The sequence below is a fragment of the Chiloscyllium plagiosum genome, chromosome 36 (genome assembly GCF_004010195.1).
Source record: "Chiloscyllium plagiosum isolate BGI_BamShark_2017 chromosome 36, ASM401019v2, whole genome shotgun sequence".
NCBI lineage: Eukaryota > Metazoa > Chordata > Chondrichthyes > Orectolobiformes > Hemiscylliidae > Chiloscyllium > Chiloscyllium plagiosum.
In genome coordinates this window covers 6,788,174-6,814,719 of record NC_057745.1, presented here as the reverse complement: position 1 = coordinate 6,814,719, position 26,546 = coordinate 6,788,174, and the positions used below count along the sequence as shown (strand labels likewise).

General features: G+C 42.6%; 1 protein-coding gene across 7 annotated transcripts in view; it reads left to right on the top strand.

Moving 5' to 3' along the window:
• LOC122540917 (A-kinase anchor protein 13-like) overlaps positions 1-26,546 on the top strand; it is a 411,711-nt gene that overhangs the window by 45,105 nt on the left and 340,060 nt on the right. For 5 of the 7 annotated variants that reach the window (XM_043677210.1, XM_043677209.1, XM_043677211.1 and 2 more), the window contains exon 1: positions 18,184-18,307. The exons of the other annotated variants lie outside the window; for them this stretch is intronic. In XM_043677210.1, coding sequence (XP_043533145.1) covers positions 18,184-18,307 — 124 coding nt within the window. Of the gene's footprint in view, positions 1-18,183; positions 18,308-26,546 lie in introns of those variants that run through there. 7 annotated transcript variants of the gene reach the window in all.

Genomic DNA, 26,546 nt, shown 5'->3' with positions numbered 1-26,546 from the left:
AAAATTAAGAATGACGGTCTTCCAACCTAGACCACACTGGGCCATGGCTTCAGACTACACCAGGTTTCAGCTTTGAGAATCATGAGGCTGGGTCAGGAGGTCACCACATGACGCTAGGCCAGGAGGCCGCGAAGCTAGGCCTGGAGTCGTTGGAGGTAGGGAGCAAAGAAGGAGAAAAAGAACTCTTGTGGCAAGAAAAGAAGAAATAACTTGGTCACCTGTCCTAATGTATTCTCCTTTGGTTTGATGCCAATACTGGTTACTCTGTTACAACGTATAGGCAGCGTTACTCTGAAATCTCATACTACAGAAAGTTGCACCATGAAAAATCGCTATAGAAAATTGCATTGTAGAAGATCATGATATAAAATAGCTATACTCGTTCAGTAGAAAGTCTGTTATCAAAACAGCATCCATAATTTGTCAATTGTGTTACAGCAAATTTGTATTGACGAAACGACCTGTATCAGTTTTGAGGGTACTGTTGTGAAGTCACCTTGAGACATTACAGTGAATGTAAATTGCTGCGTAGATACTGTTTATCATTGAACTGAACTCCTTTTCTGTCCCCCACTACGATACACATCATGGCCACTATTCTGTTGCTATCTCCAAAAATTGTGCCTCCCCCTCCCTTTCTTTAAAAAAACGTGCTGAGAAAACTCAAGTCTGGCAGCATCTGTGCAGAGGGAAACAGAGTTAATGTTTCATGTCAGATATGACTCCTTGGTTTACTCCAAATGACCAGTTAACAATGTTGGAATCTCCACTAATAAAAGTGGAATGAAACCTCTTATAAGAAACCAGTGACCCTGATTGTTGGAAATGACAGATCCTTTACTTACTGTGGTTAAGGTAGTTACTTTCAGTTTTCATGAAAAATTCAGAATCTTGGAATGCAATGTAATCAGAGTTTAATTAATTTAGGAACAGTCAGCAGCGCTCACTCAGTATTCTGATGTGGGTGTTGGGGGGCAACAGTTAATGAAAGAGATGTGCACACTGTCCTTTACATCATTGTCTTTTGGCGCAAGTTATTTTTCCCCTTGGCCCCTTACTCCAAATTCTGGATTAATTCCAGATGTGTCTTGGTCCCAATTCTTTGCCTTGTCCAAGTATTTTCATTGGACAGCACAGTTTTCTAATGAGTCTCTGAACGTTCTCCATTTACAAAAAATTGTGTCCTTCATTTAGATTCTGCTGGAGTTTTAGGAAGACAAGTAATCTATTCCTGGGTTTCAGATACCCTCACGCAAATGGCTTCAATTGTGCCCATGTGATCTTGTGTGTTATCTGTGACCATGCAAATATCTGTCTTGTGACTTTCACTTGTGTGTGTGGTATGTTGTGATGTTTTGAATCTTGCAGCAATGGGTTGTTTCTTCAAATTTTAAGTTGAGCCAAGAAAAGCTGTCCATTAGGGAGGCACTTGAGTGCTGTCCCTCCAGATTATACAGCATGCTAAACAATGCTAATGGCTGTTAAAAACAGAACGTGCTGGAAATATACAGCAGGTGAAATTGCTTTAGAGAGGAAGGTGGATTGCATTTCAGGGTGGGGTCCTTCTGTCAGAACAATTCTAATGAAGGGTGTTGACCTATCTCTCTCTCTCCCAGATGCTAATTGATCTGTAGGCTTTTTGTTATTTCAGATTTACAGCATTATGTTTTAGTTTTTACTAATGGCTTTCTGTTCTTTCCCAAATGATTTTCATTGACTGTGCTTGTGGATGCCTGGGTAACTTTATTTCTGGCATGGCAAGTGTGGTATTGCCCTGGAGATTTGAGTAAAATACAATTGAGGCTGCAATAAATGTTTGAAATGGGAATTCGATTTGTACTTGAAAAGAAAAAATTTGCAATGTTATTAGGGTCAGTGACCCTCCAGAGTTCCCTGGAGTTTCCAGGACTTGATCATTAATCTCCTGGCTTGCGCTGTGAGCAACCAGAGAGAGAGATCACAGATCATCAAAGGAAATATTCTTTTTTCTTCACCACCCCAGTTAATTTCGTAAGAATATACTATATGGAAGTTAGAAGAAGGCTTTTTGACTCACCCAAATTGTGGATTGAGAGCTAATACTTCTAGGAATATCAAAGCTGCCAACCCTAGAGGATGAGGGGTAAGTGCAGGGCACTGACCATTTCGAACAAGGTGGAACCTTGCTATTGCCTCTTGTTAATGGCATTACTATCATTGAATCCTCTGATATCAACATCATTGAAACTGAACTAGCAGTATACATACTGGAGCTATGAAAGCTGAACTGAAGTTATGAATCCTACAGTGAGTAACTCACCTCCTGACTTTCCAAAGCCCTTCCACCATTAATATCACACAAGTCAGGAGTGTAATGGAATACTCCCCCACTGGCCTAGATGGCTGCTCCAACAGCACTCAAGAAGCTTAACACCATCCCAGTCAAAGTAGCCCTCCTTGCTTGGCATCTCATCCACCACTTCCAATATTCACTCTCTGTACAACTCGCTGACACTCTGTATATCTGCAAGATTCACTGCAACAACTCACCAAGGCTCCTTCAACATCACCTTCCAAACCTGTGACTTCTACTCCCTCGAAGGGAATTTGCAGCAGATATATTGGAGCACTTTTAAGTTCCCTTCCAAACCACATCCCATTCTAACTTGGAAATGTATCGCTGTTCTTTTTCAGAATCTTGGAGCTCCCTTCCTAACAGCACTTTGCGTGTTGCTTCACCTTAAAGACTGCAGCTGTTCAAGAAGGCGGCTCACCATTACTTTTTGCAGAGCAACTGGGGATGAGCAATAACTGCAGGCCCAGCCAGTGGTTCCCAGGAACTATGAATACATTTTTAAAAATTCTTTCAGCATAAGGCAGAAATAGATTTTTCTTTAGTCTTTCTTTTTTTCCACTTTTACAAATAGAGTTTATTATTATGTTTTTTTTCACCACTAGGAAAACACCCATTTGGCCATTTGAATATTTGCAAACAAAGTTTGATAAGGAAAATGCTAACATCAAAAAGTGAAGGGCCAGGGAGAGAGTGAGGAGCAGGAGGAGTTCCGGGAGAGAGGAAGGGGACAAAATCAAAATGGTGTTGGAGGGGGAAATAAAGCACTGTATCCCCCACGCAGTGCCCACCTCTCTCTCGAAAGACATCAAAAGCACTGATGGACACCACGTGCTCCCTCTCAATTGACACCCAGACTGAAGCATAACCATTTATTCTTTCTTGGGATGTCGGTGTCATTGCTAAAGCCAGCTTTTGTTGCCCATCCCTAATTAGTTTAAACTTAATTGCCCATTTCAGAGTCAACCACATTGCTAATATGCTTTCAGTTACATGTAGGCCAGACCAGGTAAGGGTTTCCTTCCTGGAAGGACATCAGTAAACCAGGTGTTTCTTTTTATAAACCAGCAGGTTCCAGTTTTATGGTCACTATTACTAAATATAGCTTTCAATTCCAGATTTGTTTATTGATCAAATTTTAATTCCACCAGTTGCCATAGTGAGATTTGAACCCATGTTCCCAGGGACCCATATCACTGATTACTAGATCACTGATAGTGCCAGACACCATCGTTGGTAGTCCCTCGCAGACGAAGATGACTCTCACTCTCGGGGTGAGTTTGTAGGTGGCTGTACAGACTGACACGGCTTCTACGGGCTCTGTTACACTTGGAGCAGAAAGGGGTTGGTGTGGCAGTGCGCTCCTTTTGCTGTTTTCGCTTGTCTTCCACTTTTTCCCAACAGTAACTCTCAAGGTGCTCGATGCATCTCCGGATGCTGTTCCTACTCCACTCTAGATGGTCTTTGGTCAGTGATTCCCAGCTGTCTTTGGGAATGCTGCACTTTGTCAGTGATGCCTTGAGGGTAGCTTCCTCTGCTGCTGTGACCTCCACAAGAATTTTTGTGCTATATCTTTTTTTAATCCCGATTCTGCGGGGTCATTTGAACCAAATAAATTGGGCTGGTCAGCGGCATTCATCACTTTCCAAATGTGGATTGTGTCTGAAGAGATCATTTTTTTAGAGCACTTAAGAATGAAAAGTTGTCTTATTTATATGGTGCACATGTGACAAAGCATTCTATAACTGTTCCAGTATGATTCCAGTTGTCCTCTAAGCAAAGGAGTGATCAGCTTGTGCTCACTAAAAAGCCACAAACAGCAGCTGAGTGAACAGTTGATTTGTTGAGGGAAAAATGTTGACTCTGATACGAGACTGAAAGCTGGTGCTGCAAGTGTGGGGAAGAGTCTGCAACTTGTGTTGCAAAATTGAAGGCAGTTTGGACTTTCCAACAGTATGATGTGGAGGTGCCAGTGTTGAAAGAAGTTCTGGGGTTTACGTATTAATGATCCGAAACTTGCAACCCATTCTAAAAGATGAAAGACTTAACAGCGATCTAGGTTTGTTCAACATATCATATCAGCCGCATGACACTGTGATCTTTTGCTCTAAATTCTGTGTCTTATGATCCTGCTGCATGGCTATCTGGTGAAAGAGCAGCGCTTCGAAAGCTAGTACTTCCAAATAAAGTTGTTGGCTAAAACTTGGTGTTGTGATTTTTAACTAATTCCAAAACTAGGCCTGGCAAATATTTACATTTTGACAAAGAAGACACAAATCCACCAATCTTGTAGCAGCCTCCAAATAAGAGCCCATTTATCTAATCAAACAGTGATATTGAGATGTTCAGTGTCGATGCCTTGACACAGCTAGGAAGATAATTGATGTATTGCATTCTGAATATTGAAAGAAGCATTCAGTGCTGTAACTCTAGTTAAGGGAGAGAGGGAAGTCTTGATCTTGAGGTGAAATAGGTGAATATCATGTTGGGGAGATGGCCTTTGGGTTGTGATAGGGCCAATCAAAATGTTCAACATTTAAAATGTTCTGCCAGACGTTGATTGGTGTGCAGTTGGATATTTTTGATATCTGTGAAGAACTTGGGTGCCAACACACTGTGGGTCTGGTGACAGCATTGTCGGCAGTGTGATAAATGGCTTCATTCCTCAACAGAGTACATAAAAGCTCCTTTTGTCATGTTCGAGTGGCACTGGGTTCCATCGTGTAAGTCTTGTGTGGGTGGTGGCAACACCAAAGTAAACTCAATAGACTCACTCACTAAGACTGAAGAAAGGTCTTTTCTTTCCACACTCCCCGCCTCACTGCAAAGCTTTCTTATAGTCCAGTCTCCCATAAGCGATGTTGGCTTCACTCAACAAACTACCAACACTAAATATTAGTATTGAAATCAGTCCTAGTGTTTGCAGTTTCCACAAGTGTCTTCGGCGCAGTTTGAATCCAGTTGAGCAGTGCCTGTTCAACAGTTGAATATTCCATTAATTGTTTGCAGTATTTGTACTTTACGCTTGCCAACTTTCACTATCAAGGTATCTTTCAATGCAATGTGGTTTCTGAGTCGCTCCCAGAACCCATGGTGCATGATAATGAGTATCTTCAATGTTTTTAAATAATATCAGTTGAGCTCAGTAATACAGTGGAGGGTTTGTGTGACAAAGCAATTTCTGTGAAAAACCACAAAAATGCACTTCCTTATTTGTGTTTAGGCTTGGGACTCCCTACCTTTTTAGTGTTGGGCTACTTTTGACCCTCAGTTGTATTTGGGTAGTTTGGAAAACAGCCAAGTCGGGGTTTGCTGGAAAAAAAATTGTGGTTTCTTTTTCTTCACCTCCCAGAGTTGATTCCAGGTTTTGTCTTCCTGGCTGAGCTCCCGTCCTCCGCCTTCCACAGATTTCAACTCATCCAAAACCCGGCTGCCCTCATGCACACTGGTGCCAAGATTTTCACACGCATAGGGACATAAACAGAATTAACTTGGCTGTTTCAGCATTTCATTTAGTTTATGATTGGCTCCCTGTTGCCCTGCAGCTCAAGTATAAAATACTCATTCTTGTGTTCAAAGCACTAGCCTTGCTCTTTGTATCTCTGCAAGCTCCTACAGCCTTCCAAGTACTTTGTTTCTATTTCTCCCTCACATCTGATTCTTTTGTGTATCCTCCCTTCCCTTTACTGCTCTGCTGTGCCTTCAACCCTCTGAGCCCCTGAGCATAACCGCTCCTTCCAAAGCCTCTCCAGCCTGTCCTCCTCCTTAACACCAAGCCAACAAGAATGATGTTACTTATTTCTCTGGTTGTGAATCATGATTCAGCATTCAAGTAATGAGGTTGTTGACCATCCCTTTTAAGTTGAGCTGGTTCAAACCTGGGATCTCTGGTACTTTTACCCCATGAGGCCCTGTAGGAATTCCAGATTGGTGGACTGGGGGCCCAATCCCCGACCAATGCGCAGACTGCAATGAGACAAGTGCTCTGATTGCCCACACAGGTGAACAGTAACCTATTTGCAAATGCATTGAATCAAGTAGAAGACGATTGTTCAGCTGAGCAGTTCTGACCAAATTGAAACCTCTTTTTCTAAAGTTACTGGCAGCCAATGTACCAAGCAATTATGTGCATTTTATTGGTGAAGATGTGCAGTGCAATTAATGGGGCAAAGCCATATAAAAGCAATAGAGTCATACAGCGGGAGTATGGACCCAGCAGTCCAATCCGTCTTCATTATTTTTATAGTCAGTTGGTCACTGGCAATGAATATATCTACTGCCTCAGGTTTCTATCCTTTATTTTCCAAGACAGCCTCAAATGGGTTTATTAGAGAGTAGTTGAGGGAGGAGGCAGGAGAAATATTTGTTGCTTTATTTTTTGCGATCAGATTCTAAGCTGCTCACATGCTGCTTGCAAGGTTGGATCATGTGCAATTGCCCTCATGACAGAAGCACACTCAATGACTTGGAGTAGCACTATGCATACAGAAAGGCTACTGAGGAAGCATCAAACCCCGGCCAATGATTAGTTGTGTGGAAGCTGGTAAGCTTATCTTTCCCATGCATTTGGGGGATGGGGGTTCTTCACTGCAGTAATGCAGAGCAGTTTCCATGGGAAATCTGAAGTGGGGCGAGCAGAGGTGGTTGATGTGCTTTAGGCCAACATTTTGGGGAGATACAACAATGACTGTGGTGAATGGCAAAATATTGAATCACAAGATCCTTTGTAACACCAGAGGAAGCCATTATACGCCATTGAGTCCATATGATTCTCCTCAACAGTCCAGTCAGTTTCATCCTACCCTACCCTGCTCAATTCCCCTAGCATTGCAAATTTACTTCCTTCAAATAGCCATCTAATTTCATCTTGAAATCGCCGATTATTTCCACTTCCTCCACAGTTGTGGGCAGCCGGTTCCAAGTCATTACCACTTGCTGTATTTTAGTCTTCAAAAAAAGCCTTTCTTCATATTTCCCCTGTGACTGTCATCCAAAACTTCAATTCTGTGTCCCCTACTTTTTGCACTATCTGCTGTAAGGGACAGGTTTTCCTTATCTGCCTTATCCAACCAGTCATAGTTTTGTGCACTTCTCTCTGTTTAGAATTATTCTACTTTCAGATCACATTCCAAGCCTTCACATTACAGTGAGGTTGAACAAATCACATTCAGTTCTGGTTTCTGCATTTCTCTGTGCAGATGGAATGAGACACACATTCTTTGGTTCTATCCCATTTGTCCATTAAAACAAAAGTACCTAACAAACACTGATTATATCAATGAATGTTAGTTAAAGGGAAGGCTGAGAAAAGTTGGTTTGGAAAGGGAGAGAAGCTGCACACAGATTAAGCACAGGCCTGTCATCTAAACCACATATCTGTCCATGGCTTTGCTTGAAGCTGGGAGTTGAACCATGGGCGGCATAGATTAAAGAAGAGAGAAATCTGGGTCTCTAGCATGCAGCTGTTTAACATTGTAAACCATTGACTGTTAATAGAAGCCTTGACAGGACTGATGGGCAACTTGTGCATCATAGTAGGGAGCGAAATCTGATACAGCTGTACAAAATTAACTTTTTCAGTATTCACAGAGACTCTCGGGTAAATGTAAAAGTGGACCCCCCACAAATCAACATTAGATGTTAAGCATGAAAGGGAAAAATAATTTCTGATATGAGAAGGCATGATATGCCTTTGAAAGGCAATCTGCCCAGGCTGCTACCAAGTACTCTTCATCCATCACCCACGTGCTGGTTTATCATCTGGCAGTGCTGCAGCTTTGTAGTTCTCATCCTTGTTCTCAAATCTTTCCATTGTTCTTCTCCTCTGTATCTCTGAAAAATGCTGTTATTTTAAACCCTCTGAGATTTCTGCAGTCCTCCAATTGTGGCCTCTTGCTCATCCCAGAGATTTATTGCTTCACCACTGACTGTCAGGTTCTCAGCTGCCAAGACATTAAGCTCTGGAATCCCCTCCTGAAATCTCTCTCTGTGATTTTGCTTTTTTTCTCTCTAATTTCTTTGAGATGCATTTTAGAACTTGCTCACTTTTCCGAGTAATTTTCTCATCTGGCCATTGTTAGGTTTTGGTTGCTAATATGTCTTCGAAGCACTGTGGTGTGAGTTACTAAAGATGCTTTGTGAATACAGGTTGCTACCCTGTTGACTGGATGCACTACCAAGGCACTAATGGCTTTTTACAATTGCTGGACAAAATAAAACAAAGAAACTTTGCTTCTCTTTGGAGGAGAAAGTGTGCATAAATACTCAGCCAAGTTTGCCGATTGCTCAAATTGTCATTGAAAAGTTTTCAAACCCTAACTGCCAAATGGGAGGACTTTACTGTATTTAAACAAAGTATAATTTTGTGTAACTGCAGTGAAGAACTCCTTCCCAAATGTCTGCCATATACAAAATTTACTAGCTTGTACACAGCAAATCATTGTCTAGGACTTCAGTCTCCCTTGTTGTGTTTACCTGACTTCGGTCAAATGAACAACAGCCAATGGTGTAGTTCAGCATAGGAGAGTGGGACTGGCTAAATTGTTCTGGCAGAAAGCTAGCATTGACTTAATGGATCCAATGTCCTCCACCTGAGCCCTAATCATTCTATGGTTTTGGATTCAGAAGGAAGCTGTGATCGTAATTGGGATGTAAGAATTTCAACTGTGTCCTATTTTGTGCGAGTTGGAAAGGATTGGGAACTTTACAGATATATAATCAGCAGAGTCTGGGTAGAGAAAGCTAATGGTAGTCTCTTGCTCCTGACAAGATGCCTAGAACATGGTCTTATCATAACCAACACCTTGTTCCATCAGAGAAACAAGCAGAATGCCTCATGGTAAACATCCTTGCTCCATTCCTCAGCACCTGCTGGACGATGTCATTAAGTGAGTGATCTCAAGGGCATGTGTGTGTCACATGCACCAAGATGGCAGCCAAGGACTGCTCATGATCCACCTCCGAATTCACTCTATTGTCCACATCAATACTAGCCCAAAGCAACAAGGACAACGGAAACAAAATCACAGGAAACACTGAGGTACCCCAAGAGCCGAAAGAAAAGAGCGCAATTCAGCCAGCACCTCATTGCCATCCTGATAACTTCAGATATAGTTTGTCCAAAAGCTTAGGCGTGCCCTTGAAGTGTCCGTAATCAACACTTGCAATGAGATGCTCCATCACTCTACTAGGAAACACTAAAAATTGGTTCAGTGAGGGTGACCCAGGAGATCCAGGACACTTCTGAACCAGAAACAGCAACCCAACTTGAGAACCAGAAAGTAGCTCTGCAGGCAACTGAAGGCTGAGCTCCAGCTAATAAAGCTTGGCTCCTCTCGACAGATAATGAAAGGATAAAGTGCAGCAGGTCCAGCAGTTAGCCAATAACCACATGTGAGTGGTTTCTTTACAGCAGTCAAGACTTCCTACCGCCTGTGTATCCAATGCCCTACTCCATTGTTGGCCAAGAGTGAAGAGGTGCTCACCGTGGACTGAGAAGGACTAGCTGCCTGTTGGAAGGAACATTCTGAAGATCATCTTAACAGAGACTGTGTCTTCAATGTAAATGTTCTCGACTCCATCCTGCAAGATGCTACCCACTGCCATCTTACCTCAATCCCAAACTGGCATGAAGTAGAAAAGGCTAAGGAAATAAAACAAACAAGACATCAGGAACAGATGAAATCCCCACCAAGGCACTGAAATAAGACAGAAGAGCTACTGCACAAATACATGGCTTTGCTTCCCTTATCTGGAAGGAGCAGAGTATGTCAGAAGATGTCTGAGATGCCATAACCATGGTGATCTTTACGAACTGGTGTCAAGTCTGACTGTGGTAACTACAGAGGAGTCTCCTTGCTGTCATCCACAGAGATATTCCTATTGTGAGAATCAGCAATCACGTTCTCCCTGTGGCTGAAGAGCTCCTTACAAAGTCACAATGCAGACTCTGTCGTCTAAGGCCACAGCGTACTCCGAAAATCAACAATGAGAAATGCAGGGACCTGCACCAACCTTCGGATTTGGCCTCACAAATGCCTTCCCTATTAAAGATTATGGAGCAGCCTCCATTTCAGTTGGTTTTCTTCATCGTTTGTCTACTCCATGATGATGTGCAAACCCCGATCCTAAGCAGTTGATCGTTTGCAGGCCATGTTAATTATCTGACTAGGGTCAAACAAGGCTGTGTCATCACACCAGCACTCTTCCTGATCTTCCTTGCTGCAATGCTCCATCTTCCCCCTCAGCAAGCTCCCAGTTGGAGTGGAGCTAATCAATGGAATAAATCTGAACCTATTCATCCTGCAGGCCAGTTCCATATTGTCTGTCATTAAACTACAATGTTCAGAAGAATAAAGGGCATTCAGCCCATCAAGTCTGCTCTGCCATTCGACAAGGGTGGCACGGTGGCAGGGATCCAGGTTCGATTCCAGCCTCGGGTGACTGTGTGGAGTTTGCACGTTCTCCCCATATCTGTATGGGTTTCCTCTGGGTGTTCCGGTTTCCTCCCGCGGTCCAAAGATGTGCAGTTTAGGTGAAATGGCCTTGCTAAATTGCCCATAGTGTTCAGGGATATATGGGTTAGGGCATTCGTCAGGGGTAAATGTAGGGTTAATAGGATAGGGGAAAGGGTCTGGGTGGGATCCTTTTCAGAGTGTTGGTGTGGACTTGGTGGGCTGAAGGGCCTGTTTCCACACTGCAGAGATTCTATTAAAAAGGATCATGGTTGATCCTCAACTCCACCTTCTTGCTTTTTCCCCATAACCCTTGCCTTCCTTACTGATCATAGGTCTATCTCAGCCATGAATATACTTAATGACCAGCCTCACCAGCTCTCTGAGATAGAGAATTCCACAGATTCACTACCCTCTGTGAGAAGGAAGTCCTCCTCATCTCTGTTTTAAATGAGTGACCTCTTTATTTTGAGATTATGGTCCTGGTCTCCGACTATCCCATGTGGGAAACGACCTCTCTGCATCTACCCTGCCAGACCCCCTAAGGATCTTGTCTGTTTCAATAAAGTCACACTCATTCTTTTATATTCCAATGAGTACGGGTCCAACCTCTTCTCCCTCTCCTCATAAGATAGGTTCTCCATACCTGGTGTCTGCCTATTGAACCTTCCCTGGACTGCCTCCAATGACAGCATACATATCTGTTCACGCTCTCTGCTCCAAACCATCAACCCCTTTGCTGAGATGTACAAGAGCATGGGACTTACACTAAACCTTCATAATATAATCCTCCACCAACCTCCCCATATGCCCCACTACAGAGTCAACCTCTGGTTGTCAGAAAATACGAGGCCTTGAACAATGTGGATCACTTTTCATACTCCTGAGAGTTTACCACTGATTAGGATGGATGAAGCACAGTTTCAACACTGCCTTCAGTTTGGCATTGCAACTTTCAGTCACCTGAGGAAGAGTGTAATTAGAGACCAGGCGCAGGCTCAGATCAATATCCCCAGCATCGAAGCATTCACTATGTTCAGTGAGCTCCGCAGAGCCGGTCGCATCGTCCTGATCCCTGACGCAAGACTACTGAAGCAAATGCTCCGTTCATAGCAAGCGCTCTGAAGAGCAACTTTATGGACCCCCCCCAGCTCAAAAATGTAACTACCCCATCAACACCTGGGCCACCTTGACACAGGATGACCCAAAGCGAAGGGAGCATATCTGAAAAGAATTTGTGCAACTTGGGCTTAATGGCCGACGGCAATCTGAACTAGAGTGTCAATGGACAGGGAAGTACATTGGAATCTGGCCATCCCACCCTCCCATTTCCCTGACAAACTACGATAGACAATGACTGCAGTGAGGACCTAAAATGGACTCATTTTAGTGAGGAGCAAGGCACGAGGCACTGCCTAAGTCATGAGAGAGATTTTCCTTATTTTCTGTCAGAAGAGCACATCTGGAGGAGATCATCAGGGAAAAATGCCCTGGTTCCTGGTGTTGCTGTGTTCAGTGGATTCTGCAATCCATTGCGTTTATTGAACAAAATAATCAGTGTCCAGTTCAACAAAGACTTTCAATTGGTGTGTCCTTCCATGAATTTCCTTATTCTGAAGAAGAGTCATATCAGGTTCGAAACATGAAGTCTTTCTGTCTTTCCACGGATGCTGCCAGACCTGTTGAGTATCGCCAGCACTTTGTGGTTAATTTCACTGTTTGGGTCACCTATGATCTCTTCCCAAGTGACAATCCGGTTCGGAAGGGTGACTGCTCCTGGTGGAGAAACTGAGGACTGCATTTACTGGAGATTAGTCAAAAAGTGTGGCACTGGAAAAGCACAGCAGGCCAGGCAACATCCGAGGAGCAGGAAAGTGGACAGTGGGATTCCTGATGAAGGGCTTTTGCCCGAAACATCAACTCTCCTGCTCCTCAGATGCTGCCTGATCTGCTATATTTCTTCAGCGCCACAGTTTTGATTCTGACTGACTACTCCTGTTAATAAGAGTGGGCAGGTAAAAGAAAAGCGATAGGCTCCACTCTTGGGCTACGGATAGTTAGTGTATGCCACCTCACATTTCAGTTACATTGTGAAATTGTGTACTGCAGAAAAAGATGCTGAAGCAATATCTGTAGACCCCTAACCCTGTCGCTGCTTTTACCCCTTTTAATTCTACAGAAGCTGCTTGTGATTGTGATTGAATTGAAGGGAGTACAGAAGAAAGTGTTTGTTTTACATATGCAGTTGGGATGGGGGGTGTGGAAGGGGAATTAAAATCGCTGACTCTTTAGGAAGTTTGTCTTGTTTATATTGGATGTAGGCAGTGCTGAGAGTAGAGGAGCCTGTAGCAACAACACTTTATGGATAGTCATGTCTTTAGCCTCTGCCAGAATTGTGCTGGAGCACTCTGCTGAGCTTGGATCGGAATATTGTTGAATGCTGATTTTTCTTTTTTACAAATTGCATTCCACAGCGAGCTAAGGGTAAGTTTTACTTAAACAGAAAGGGGATCTTGCATTTTACAGTGAAACCCCAAGATAGAGCAGTATTGATGTGGCTGGGTAATAAGTTATTGTTGCACAAGTTAAATTTTCTCTCACACTCTCTGTTTCCACCTCCCCCCATCCCCCTCAATGCAGCATTCTGTGCAACATTCCCCATTCTGTTGTTTGAGTTGTGTAGGAGGACACAGATTGGCCTCAGCATTCCATGTGTGAAGTCACACAATGACCCTAAAGAGCTTTTTTGTTAGTCCAGGGCGAAGGGTCCCAGGACTCTGTATTTCAAGGTCAGAATACACACTATTGTAGTGGTCAAGAAATAAAGCCAGCAGCGTGGCTGCACCGCTCCAGGGAGGTAGTCCTCATGATACAGAGCTTCATGAATCTGCTTGAGAAAAACTTGCACATTGTCTCTTGTCAGTGTCGACTTGTGAAAATGTTCACAAACTTCAGAAAATCGTTCGAACTCCTGAGAGTTTGGGTCAAGAGTGTCAGGCACTTACAATCCTCTTTATTTCTTTTGGTCATTAAGAAGCTGTCAACTCCCACGATGGTGAATTGTCCAGGAACATGTCAACTCTTGGCATTTCAGCATTTAGTAAAAGTTGCTTTTATAATGGCTTAAATGAGTGAGTTGAATCTACTATTGAGGCTTCTCTAGCCTGACTGAGGATTTTAGCCTCAGGAGCGGGCAGAATCTGAGAGTGCAGTTTAAAAGGAGCTGAAATATACAATATTTACAATATTGTGTTAATCAAGAAAATAGAAAGTGCTTGCATTTATGAAGTGCCTCCCATAACCTCATAACATCTCACAGAGCTTTAGATTTAGTAATCTCAGTCTAAAGCTGATGAAGTCGTATAGCCAACATTCTGAAAAACGTTATAAGACCATGAGAAATGGGAATAGGAATAGGCTATTCAGCCTGCCCCACCGTTCAATAGGATCATGGCTGATCCAATATTCCTCACATCTGCTTTCCTACCCTCTCCCCACAATCCTTGATTTCCCTCCTGATCAAGAATCTGTCTATCTCCACGTCAGCAACAAGGACTCTGCCCCCGCAGCTCTCTTTGGAAGGAGTTCCAAAGACAGTCAGACCTCTTGAGAAAAGAAATTCCTCCTAATCTCTATCTTAAATTAGCACCCGTTAATTCTGAGACTATGCTTCTACAAATTTTGATTTCAAGATTCCACAAACAATGATGTAGGTGTTGATTAAGAGATAAACGTTATTCCCTACATTGAAGTGGAGGGCTACATTTTGAAATTTTCTGCCTTAACGAGGGAGCTGACGGGGCATTGGTTTAACATCTCATCCAATTGACAACAGTACTGGGAGTGCATGGATAATGTGCCCAAGCTTTTGGAGGGGGTGAGAATTATACCCCCTGACTCTGAGGGAAGAGTGTGCTCCTTTGAGACACAACTGAATTCACATCAAAAGTTCTCAAAATACTTGTCTTGGTGAGTTTTTGAAATGTGGAGTTTCTTATTGTCAAGTTAAGAAACAAATAAGAAAATGTGGAAGTAATGAAGCTGGCCATCTAACCCAAAACTGGAAGTAGGAATAATAAATGAATTGATTCTCACTTCAGCCGGTTTTATAAAGTGGGCCAGATGAAAGAGACACAGGCACACAGACATTTCCTTTACAAAATGCAGCAAAAATAAATGCACAACTTGGAACAAGAATTATTAGTGGCCAACAATTCTTCATTCAGTGGCTTTCAATGGGCATCTGACAGAAATATAATTGTATGGGTGTGAATAGTAATCTTACCACGTGCAGCGTTATGCTTTGGGCATCTGCTGTAAATGCACAACAAACAAGCCTATTAATAGCCAATCTTTTAATATCGACTTCCTCCAACACTATGGTAGCTTCTTGTCCTCAGCTGGGGTCCTGTACTGAAACACCAGTTTCTCGTTACTGATTGAGGAAATAATCATCATTCCCTTGTGCCCAAATTATCTTTCACAGCACTCTGGTAATCCATTTAAATAGAAAAGATGATTTTGGCCTTTGCCACAAGCTTGCACCTGCTGAACACTTGATTTAATTCGTTCAGAGCAATCCATTAACCTTTAGTTTCAAAGGTTCACTAAATTTTTCGGTTGACTTGCTAGAGGTTGTGTTTTTTTTTGAGTGGAACAGTTTGGCATCCTGGGTAATGGGCTGTGTTGAACCAGATTTTAGGCTGTAATTCTTCAGTGCAGTTCTAAGTGAGAAACCTCAGAGTTCCCTTATAGACTTAATGTGAAAAGACAAGGAAGGTCATGGATTCTACTCTGACTAAAGAAACTACCTCTGACATCTGTCCGCTATCTGTCAACCCTCAATTTAAAGCTATGCCCCCTTTGAGGGATCTATGTATGTGGACACCGAGATCTCTTTGCTCATCTACACTACGAAGAACCTCGCCATTACCCGAGTACTCTGCATTCCTGTTGCTCTTTCCAAACTGAATCGCCTCACACTTTACTACATTAAACTCCATTTGCCACCTCTCAGCCCAGCTCTGCAGCTTATCTATGTACCTCTGTAACCTACAACAATCTTTGGCACTGTCCACAACTCTACTGACCTTAGTGTCAATCGCAAATTCTTCACTGCAATTCTAAACGAGAAACCGCAGAGTTCCCTTATAGACTTATTGTGAAAAGACAATATCTCTGTGACACTGACAAGGAAGGTCTTGGATTCTATCTCTAGTCGCAAATGTGTTAGCTGGTCTCTGTTGGAAACCTTAAGGTTTCCAATTTGGGATAAGTTTGAGGGAAGAGAGCTGGGGTTGGTGAGGAAAAGCAATCGAGTTCTTGATCTTGATCATTGTCCAGTGATCTTGCTTGGAAACTATGCTGTGCGGAAAGCGGTGTAGACACTGGTTTCATTTCGCTGCGACCCCTTTAGTTACTGAGGAGGCAGCCAATACGCACACACTTTGATTTGTTACAAAAAAACTACAAGATGAGTAGCAGAGAAATTTGGAGATTTGCAGTGTAGTGGCAAGAAAGAGGGGTCAGCTAGCACAGTTGGCTGGACAAATAGTTTGTGACACAGAATGATGTCAACAGTTCAGATTAAATTCCTGCACCAACTGGGGTGACCTGAGGCATGGTGCCCCTCAGATTAAACCACTACCAGTCATCTCTCTATTAATAGAATGGGACTATGGTGACTTTACCTTCCAGAATGAAAGAGGTTCTGATTTAATTTATTTTTGACAATGCAGCATTCCCTCAGTGTTCCCCTGGCTCTAATTTACTTTTGTCCTGTGAAGTTAACAATAATTATTGTCTGCCTACTGGATCTCCTCAAATCGAATAAGAAACTTTTCTTTGTTGGCACGGGACCTCTCTTGAGGCCTTTAATAACCAGCCAGTGACTCATGATGTGGCTTTAAATATTCACTTGTTTACATTAGACAACTCATAGGAATTTCTTTTTTTTATAATAAAAAAAAAGGCTGAGCTTTTAAAAATTTGGTTTGAGTTTCTCAGGAACAGTAAAGAATCTTTAAGATCCCACTGTCATCATGAGTAGGCCACAGCACAGCAGCTACTGAAAACCGACTCCCACATAAAAGCTGTCTTCCCCCTCCATACCCCAGATTGAGTGTGTACTGTCTCTCCCTCTGTCTCTGGTTCCTTTTTAAAGTTACATTAAGAGGGCCCAAAATGGATCCAAATTGACTTGTGACCTAGAACAACGAGGAATAGTTCTTTCAATTCAAATTGCCTGGCAAGTCAATTTTTTAGTGCATAGTTTTCACTTTGCTCTCATTATGAATTTTAAATTGTGTGATAAATTGAATATTATTTGTGCTAAAGGAAGCAGCTATGATTTACCAGTAGTATACTGTAACGAACGCACTATGTTTCCAAATTTTAATATAGGATCAGAGGGACTGGACATTGAGCTAACACACCGTATGCCATCTTAACAACCCTATGAACCTGGGTGGCAACTTTGAGGGATCTATGTACATGGACACAGAGATCTCTTTGCTCATCTACACTACGAAGAACCTCACCATTACCCGAGTACTCTGCATTCCTGTTGCTCCTTCCAAAGTGAATCGCCTCACACTTTACTACATTAAACTCCATTTGCCACCTCTCGGCCCAGCTCTGCAGCTTATCTATGAATCTCTGTCACCCGCAACACCTTTTGGCACTGTCCACAACTCTACTGACCTTAGTGTCAACCGCAAATTTAGTAACCCATCCTTCTATACCCTCCTCCAGGTCATTTATAAAAGTGATAAACAGCAGCTGCCCCAAAGCAGTACAGCACTAGTAACTGAGCTCCAGGATGAACATTTCCCATCAACCACCACCCTCTATCTTCTTTCAGCTAGCCAATTTCTGATCCAGACTGCTAAATCATCCTCAATCTCTTGCCTCCATAATTTGTGCAATAGCCTACCATGGGGAACTTAATCAAACGCTTACTGAAATCCATATAACCACATCAACCACTTTACCCTCATCCACCTGTTTGGTCACCTTCTCAAAGAACTCAATAAGATTTGTGAGGCACGACCTACCCTTTACAAAGTAGTGTTGACTATCCCTAATCAACTTACTCCTTTCTAGATGATTTTAAATCCTATCTCTTATGACCTTTTCCAACACTTTACTCACAACCGAAGTAAGACTCACTGGACTACAATTACCAGGGTTGTCTCTACTCTCCTCCTTGAAAAAGGGCACAGCATTTGCTATCCTCCAGTCTTCTGGCACTATTGGTGTAGACATAGAGATCAAAGCCAAAGGTACTGCAATCTCCTCCCTCGCTTCCCAGAGAATCCTTGGATAAATCCTATCCAGCCCAAAGTTCTGAAGTAGGGTCACTTGACCTGAAACGTTAACTCCAATTTCTCTCCACAGATGCTGCCAGACCTCCTGAACTTTTCCAGCAATTTCTGTGTTTGTCTCTTTTCTCGAAGACATTGCTTTGATATAAAGTCCCTCCCTGTTTTCCCTTTCCTGATGACTGCTTACGAGGAGAGCTGTAAGTCATATCCATTGTCACAATACTGTCTACTTGCTGCTAGAGAGTGTGTGTGTGTGTGTGTGTATGAGAGAGAGAGAGCGAGAGAGAGTTTGATTGATTGATTGGATTTTGATTGATTGGATTGATTCACTCACTCACTTTCCCTCCGACACCAGGACATTATAAACTCCTCTTGTCCGGGTGTCATGTTTCGGACACAACGTTGCTAGCAACTGAGGTCCGGACTCTACATGTGGTCAAACTAAAACTGGTTCCACTCCAATGATCACTGGTTACTGTAACGTTCATGCTTTCTTTCAGATCAGAAGCTTTTAGGGTAGATCCTTGGTTCTGCTCACCAACAAACCAACTTACCACCTCCACATAAAGGTCTTGTGACACTGTTAGTGCCCCTACCTCTGGGCCAGGAGGTTCTGGTCCAAGTCCCATCTGCCCTAGAGGTGGGACGTAACATGTCCAAACAGATTGATTAAAAATAATTACACTCCCCACATCAGTAGCCACATAAAGTAAGGGTTTCCCACCATATGAGAGACCCATATAATAATTGGCTATTGTTACGAACTTGCTTGTCTAAGCGTCTGAGACAGGTGCTGAAAAACTATCATCATTTTAAACACCTTTATTGGAATACACTAATAAATTTATTGGTACTGATTTCTCAGGATTCCTAAATGTTCGGAACTAGATGTTAGAATGTATGACAAAGAAAAACTGCTGAATCATGAACATTTGAAAGCGGCTGCCATTTTTTGTGATGAGCAGACTCGTTAAATTAATTCATCAGAAGAACAAGGGATGATTTCTTAGAAACCTATAAAATTCTATCAGGGCTTGGCAGAGTCAATGCAAGAAGCATGTTCCTAATGACCAGGGGAGTCCAGAACCACAGGTCATAGTGTAAGGATATGTGGTAGACAATTTTAGGACTGAGATGAGAAATTTCTTCACCGTGAGACTGGAATTGTCTTTTGTCCAGAAGGAGTTAGATAAAGCTCTTGGGGATAAAACCTTCAAAGAGTATTGGACAATGTATAGGAACAAGGTACTGAGTTGGGTGAGAACCATGGTCACATTGAATGGCAGAGCAGGCTCAAAGGGCTGAATGGTCTGCTCCTAGTACTATTTACTATGTTTTTATCATCTAGTAAGCCATGGAGGGAGCTTTGGGTTTTGTCTCCTCCGTTAACCATTATCTGCAGTGCGTAATCTCTCTCTCGGATGCAGAGGCATCTGCTGCAGATTGCTGTTATTTATTTTGTTATTACTAAAATGTGCATGAGGCCAAGATGTGAGAAGTTGACTGAATTGAGTACTGGGTTACAGGGTGTGTCTCATGTGTATATTACTAAGTCAGTTGCAGAGCCTGAATGGAATGAAGTGAAATTATCTCTCTCCTTCATTGGTATATTCCTGGGTATGTGTTCTGTAAAGTGCCTTACTGCAGTAAGTCCTCACTTAAAGTTGTGGTTACGTTAATGAAAATCATGACTTTATGGGAAGTTGGGTTCTGTTAGACCTTGCTTAGCAGAGAAAATGTTAAACCCTCTAAGTTAAAATGCTGCACTTTTCTAAATTCGTTAGTAAGTTAACTTACATTAGTAAGTTAAGTAACTTTTAAACTAAAATAAGCTTCAAGATATGAAAGAAAAATTTAACATGTGGCTTATTTTACAGCGACTTCCCATTTGTTTGATTCCCAAACCTCCCTCGCCTGATCCTTCCTGGTTGCTGCTGACTTTTCCCTTCCCCTGGGGAGGAGGCAGTCAGGGAGGCGCCATTTGGTCAAGTCGAAGCAACATTAAAATAAATCTTGTGTCATTCAAGGAGATTCCAGCCCCAAATGAAAGTTGGATGATTTGTACTCTAGACTGAAGGAGGTCTTTTGGCCCATCATATGTATTCCATTGCCTTGTTAGCTGTCCCCGTGTGTATTGCCGTTCACCTTTCCAGGATGAATTCCATTTGTGACTGTTCTGCCCAGTTGACCAACAAATTGATATCCTGCTGCAGTTTGCCCCTATCTCCCTCACGATTTACCATCCAACTGGGTTAATGTCTTCTGTGAATTTCTTGATCATATTTTGACTATTTGGCTGAGGGGTTATGCAATGGACTGCAATTCATTGTGCTTTTCATACTTTCATTAGAGGTATTCGAGAGGCCTTGAATGATTATTTATATAGAAATAATGTGCAAGGGTATGGGGGGAAAGCAGGAGATTGGCACAAGGTAATGATGCTAGTTTAAAGAGTCAGTACCAGGTATGATAGACAGGGATAGTCTCTTTCTTTGCAATAATACATCTTTGTTTCTGTCATATTCCCTAAATTTGAATTATAGATTTTTACACATTTATGTATTTGATTATTTTCTGATTTTGCAAAGTTCATATGCTTCATGTACTTAGGTACTTTGTACCTAAGATGGTGCCACGTGTGGAGACATTGTAGACTTTGGATATAGTCTTGTACCCTGTATTTGAGTACATGTAACAATAAAACCTAAATCCAAAACCCTGAATTCACATACTATTTATGGGAAAACTGGTGACTAGACCAAGATTTCCAGGTGCTGCTGTCTGTTCCTGGGAATTTAGCATTTCTTCATCTCTACAATAAACTTGAATTACCTGCTGATTTGATTTTTCTGACGTTGAATGAAGAGCTAGACTGTGCATCACATTGATGATGCTGCAACAATAAATCTCCAGCCAGTTCTCTGTTGTTTTAAAATTTTATTGAGACAGGTGGCACTCGGTAAAACTTCTTGAACACGGAGTGGTTAATTATTTTGCATTGAATCTGCCAATCACAAGCCCTCACTTGGTCTACACAAAGTGGAAATACACCTGCCCTTTAACTGATATTGCATGTTGACCTTTATTCATACTGGTGATTAACAATGTGCCTTACACTGCAGGATAGCTAAACAAAATCTCTCTTTCTCCAGCACCTAATAACTAGAGGCAATTCAAACTCCTGCTGGTGTATGACCCGTAGTGGAATCCAGTGACAGCTGATTAGTACATAAATCTAACAGCTGTTTGTGTGGAAGTACCAATGAGATTTTTCTTTAGAAACTGGTGAGAGCTGCATTTGACCAAGATACTGGTCAGAGTTATACCGAGCACATATAAGATAATCTTTTTGGTTGTTGTGGGTCAGTCATCTTAGTACTGGGACATCACTGCAGGAGCTCCTCAGGCTGGTGTCCACACATTTCAGCTGTTCCGTCAATAACCTTCCTTGCATCAAGAGGCCAGTGTGGAGATGTTTGCTGGTGACATTGGACATCATTCGGCGCCATCTGCAATTCTTTAGGCAATGCACGGCCATGTGCAGCAAGACCTGGACAGCATTCAGAGTGGGGGTTTAAAAACAATGAGTGACATTAACACCACACAAATGCCAGTCAATAACCATCTCCAAAGTGGGAGAATCTAATCATCTCTCCTTAAAATTCAGTGGCATTTCTGTCACTATATCCTCCACTATCAAGAGCATTGGCCAACAACTGAAATGCGTATAAATGCAGTCACTACAAATGTAGGTAAGAGGTTGGAATTCTGAGGTGAGTAGCTCACCACCTGACTACCAAACGCATGGACACCATCTGTAAAGCACAAGTCAGAAGTCATAGAGACGTACAGCATGAAACAGACTCTTTGGTCTAACTCATCTGTGCTGACCAGGTATCCCAAAGTGAACCAGTTCTATTTGCCTGCATTTGCCCTCTGAACCTTTCCTATTCATGCACCTGTCCAAATGTCTTTTAAATGTTGTAACTGTACCAGCCTCTACAACTTGCTTTAGCAGTTCATTTCCATGCATGCATCACCCTCTGTGTGAAGAAATTGCCGTCAAGTCCCTTTTAAATCTTTCCCCACTCACATTAAGTCTATGCCATCTAGTTTTGGGCTCCCTCACCCTTGGCCATTCACTCTATCCATGATTTTATAACCTCTGAGGTCACCCCTTGACCTTTAATGCTACAGAGAAAACAAGTCCCAGCTTTTCCAGCCTTTCCTTATAACTCAAGCCCCCCAGTCTAGCAGCATCCTTGTAAATATTTTCTGCACCCTTTTTAGTTTAACAACATCCTTCCTTTAGCAGGATGACCAAAATTATATGCAATATTCCAAAAGTGACCTCAGCAATGTCTTGTACAGCTGCAACATGATGTCCCAACTCCTAAAGCCAACACACTCAGCTTAGTGAATGCAGCTCCACAACAGACTTAAAAACACCCAAGATAAAGTGTTCAGCTTAATTGGCACCTCATTGACCAATATTAGCATTCACTTCCTCTGCAACCAGCGCATAGTGCAAGCGTTTGTTATATTTTGCAACACATTCCACCAACTCACCAATGCTTCTTCGATAGCAACTTCTAAACAGTGGCCTTCCACGTATATCTAAGGACGGTGATGTATGGCAGTATCACCATGCTCCACACATTTTGGAGCTATTTTGCTGTATCACCAAGTCCCAATTCCCTTCCTCCCACATAAGCTGTACCTACACCAGATGGAATCCCACTTCAGGAAGGTGAGCGAGATGTTGGTTCATTGTCACCTTCTCAATTGGACGACAAATATAATCTTTGCCAGCAGTACTCACATTCGTGAAAGAGTAAAATAAAATGTGTGTCCTGAAGCTGGATTTCATCGACAGCCTTTTGACTTGGGAGACTAGAGCAGAGCCAGTGGAATTAAATTGTTGATTTGCCAAGGAACACCTTCATAACCATTTATAAATGGCTCCCATGAGTCAGGAAAGAAAGTTAATTCCAAAATGAGAAACTGGGTGTTTCCCATTCCTCTTTCCTCCTTATCACAATGGAACTTTAATATAAACAAATGTTCATTCAGAAGGGTACTGTTGGAAAGAATTTGTATGTTCCATGAATAATGTCCAAAACTGACTCATTGAGCATTGGCGAGCAAGGCAAAAGCAGTCGAGTGGAAGGAACGACATTGATGTGGCATCTTTGCCAAGATAACTAAAATTTATGAATCTTCATGAAAGAAAGTGATCAGGAAAAGATTAAATTCTGAACTACTGATTTTAAAAGAAAATTTTTCAAGCGATATGGATGTCATTGACTTGGTCAGCATTTATTGCCCATCCTGAATTGCACTGAATATGGTGGAGATGTGCTGCCTTCTGAGATACCCACAGTGTTGTTAGGATGGCAGTTCCTGGATTTTCTCCCAGTTAAACTGAAGGAATGGCAATATATTTCCCAGTCAAGATTGTGAATGACTTGGAGGAGAACTTGCAAGTGGCAATGTTCCTATGTACCTGCTGTCATTAGTAGGGTAAAGGATACCAGTTTGGACGATTGGTTGGTTGGACGAGTATGGAGTTGAAATTAATAACTCAAGGAGTTATACAGCATGGAAATAGACCCTTCAGTCCAACTCGTTTACACCAACCAAGTTTCCCAAACTAAACTAGTCCCATTTGTCTGCATTTGGCCTGTATCCCTCTGAACCTTACCTATTCTTGTACCAGTCCAAATCTTTTTTAAATGTTCTATCTGTACCTGTGTCTACCACTTAACTTCCTCTGACAGTTCATTTCACATAACCAACCACTCTGTGTGAATAAGTTGCCCTTCAGGCTCCTTTTATAAATCTTTCTCCTCTCACTTTAAAAAGTATGCCTCCTAGTTTTGAATTCCTCTTTCACAGGGAAAAGACCTTTGCTTATCTATGCCCCTCATGATTGTATAATCCCCTTTAAGGTGACCCCTCAACCTCCTACACTCCAATGAAGACAGTCCCAGCCAATCCAACATTTCCTTATAACTCCAACCTTCCAATCCCAGCAACATCCTCGTAAATCTTTTCTGAACCTTCTACAATTTAATAATATCCTTCTGGTCATGCAAGTGTATACAGTATTTAAAAAGTGGCTTCACCAATGTTCTGTACAACCTCAATATGACATCCCAGCTCCTGTACTCAAAGTCCTGAGTAATGAAGGCAAACATGCCAAATGCAGCTTTAACCACCCTATCAATCTGCCATACAACTTTCAAAGCAGTATGTACCTGAACCCTTGGGTCTCTGTGCTGGGCAGACACATTATCGAGCTTTCCTCATGTTAGGTAGATATACATGGGCAGCAGGTTTCTCAGTCCTCTCAAGTGCACCTGCTGTAGCACCATTTTTCTCCTCAGACCTGCACTACTCATGACACTTGGCTAAGAGTACCAGTTTGTAAGTGTCCAGTCAGAAATATCTTGAACATGAGAGCAATGCCTCCTTAGACTTGATGGGGACATTGCCTCAACCTTTCAAAACCCTTCACGCCAATAAACTTTAATCCCAATTTTTGCACTGAATGAAATTGATTCTTGATCCCATGGGCAGAAGGCAGCATGCTGATTAACTGCAACTTCCAACTCTTTGGTCTACTCTTTTTGCGAGTGTGTTTAATTAGAATGTGCTAAAGAATAAGCTTGATTTATTAACAAGCCAAACTACCACAGTGAATTACTCTGAGGTGTTATGTTGGCAAATGTAATCATTTTGCACCTGGCAAGTTTCCATTAATAATCCTGACTAATGTTTGGTCAGGTGCTGCCCGGGATGTCATGCAGACTTCCTGGTGTGCCAATAAATCTGCGACATTCACTTGAATAGGACTACTGGGCCTTAGCTTAATGTTCTGATCAAGAAAGTGGTCCCTGCAGCAATGGAGCCAGTCTTCACTATGTCAGAGTGGGATTTCAACTTGTACCTTCTGAATCTGGGGGCAAAATGCTAACAAAGCTTAAAGTGGGAGTGATACAGTACTTATTCTGTACTGATAAGTGTACTTATTCTGCCTACATTGACTTTACAGAGATGAACTGAAAACAGTGGGTCCCTGAGCAATAAACAGCCATGGGTACTCCTATATGTGAATAGAGTGTTGCAAATTTGTGAGAGAGAGAGAAGTTGGTGGCATCAATCAGTTGGTCTGTGTGCTTCAGAGGCCCCCCACTGTTATGTTCATGGGCTTTTCTACTTCTTGACTACAGTTCCATCTTAACACCATAATTCCAAACAAAGTCATCTCTAAGTTAAGAGACCTAGTCTCAGTTCCCTACTCTGTAACTGAATCCTCCTCTCCCTGATCCATAGACCGCAGTAAGTAAGAATGGGTGACAACACCTCAACACTGGTGCCCCACAAGACTACATACTCAGCCCCCTACAATACTCCTTATGCACTCATGACTGTATGACCAAGTTCTGTCCCAACCCCATTTGCAAGTATGCTGATGACCCCACCTTTGTAGATTGGAGACTGAGTGCTTAGCAGCATGGCATCAAACAACAATCTCTCCATCAATGTCAGCAAAACAAATAAGCTGGTCATTGACTTCAGGAAGTGGAGTAGAGGACACACTCCTGTCTGCATTACTGGTCCTGAGGTGGAGATGGTCAAGAGCTTCAAGTTCCTGGGAGTGAGAATTGCCGGCAATCTGTCCTGGTCCAGCCACATTGATGTACAAACAGCTTCTTCCTCCACTGATATCGGACTTTTGAACTGATCTCTCAAATGTTAATTCTGATCTCCCTCTCCCTCTCCGGCGGAGTGGGAGTTAAAGCGTTCAGGCACGGGCGGTTGGGTTGGTTGGTGCGGGTGCCCCAGAGTGTTCTCTGAAACGTTCCGCAAATACGCGTCCTGTCTCCCAATGTAGAGGAGGCCACATTGGGTGCAGCGGATGCAAAACGTTTCAGAGAACACCTCTGGATCACCCGCACCAACCAACCCAACCGCTCCGTGCCTGAACACTAACTCCCCCTCCCACTCTGCCAAGGACATGCAGATCCTTGGCCTCCTCCACCGCCAGGAGAAAGTGAGGACTGCAGATGCTGGAGATCAGAGCTGAAAATGTGTCGCTAGAAAAGCGCAGCAGGTCAGGCAGCATCCAAGAAACGGAGAATCGACGTTTCGGGCATAAGCCCTTCAGGAAGGTGCCGGGAGTTTCCTGAAGAAGGGCTTATGCCCGAAACGTCGATTCTCCTCTTCCTTGGATGCTGCCTGACCTGCTGCGCTTTTCCAGCAACACATTTTCAGCTCCTCCATCGCCAGACCATGGCAACACGACGCCTGGAGGAAGATCGCCTCATCTTCCGCCTAGGAACCCTCCAACCATAATAGATGAATACACATTTCTCCAGCTTTCTCATTTCCCCTCCCCCCACCTTATCTCAGTCTCAACTTTCGGACTCA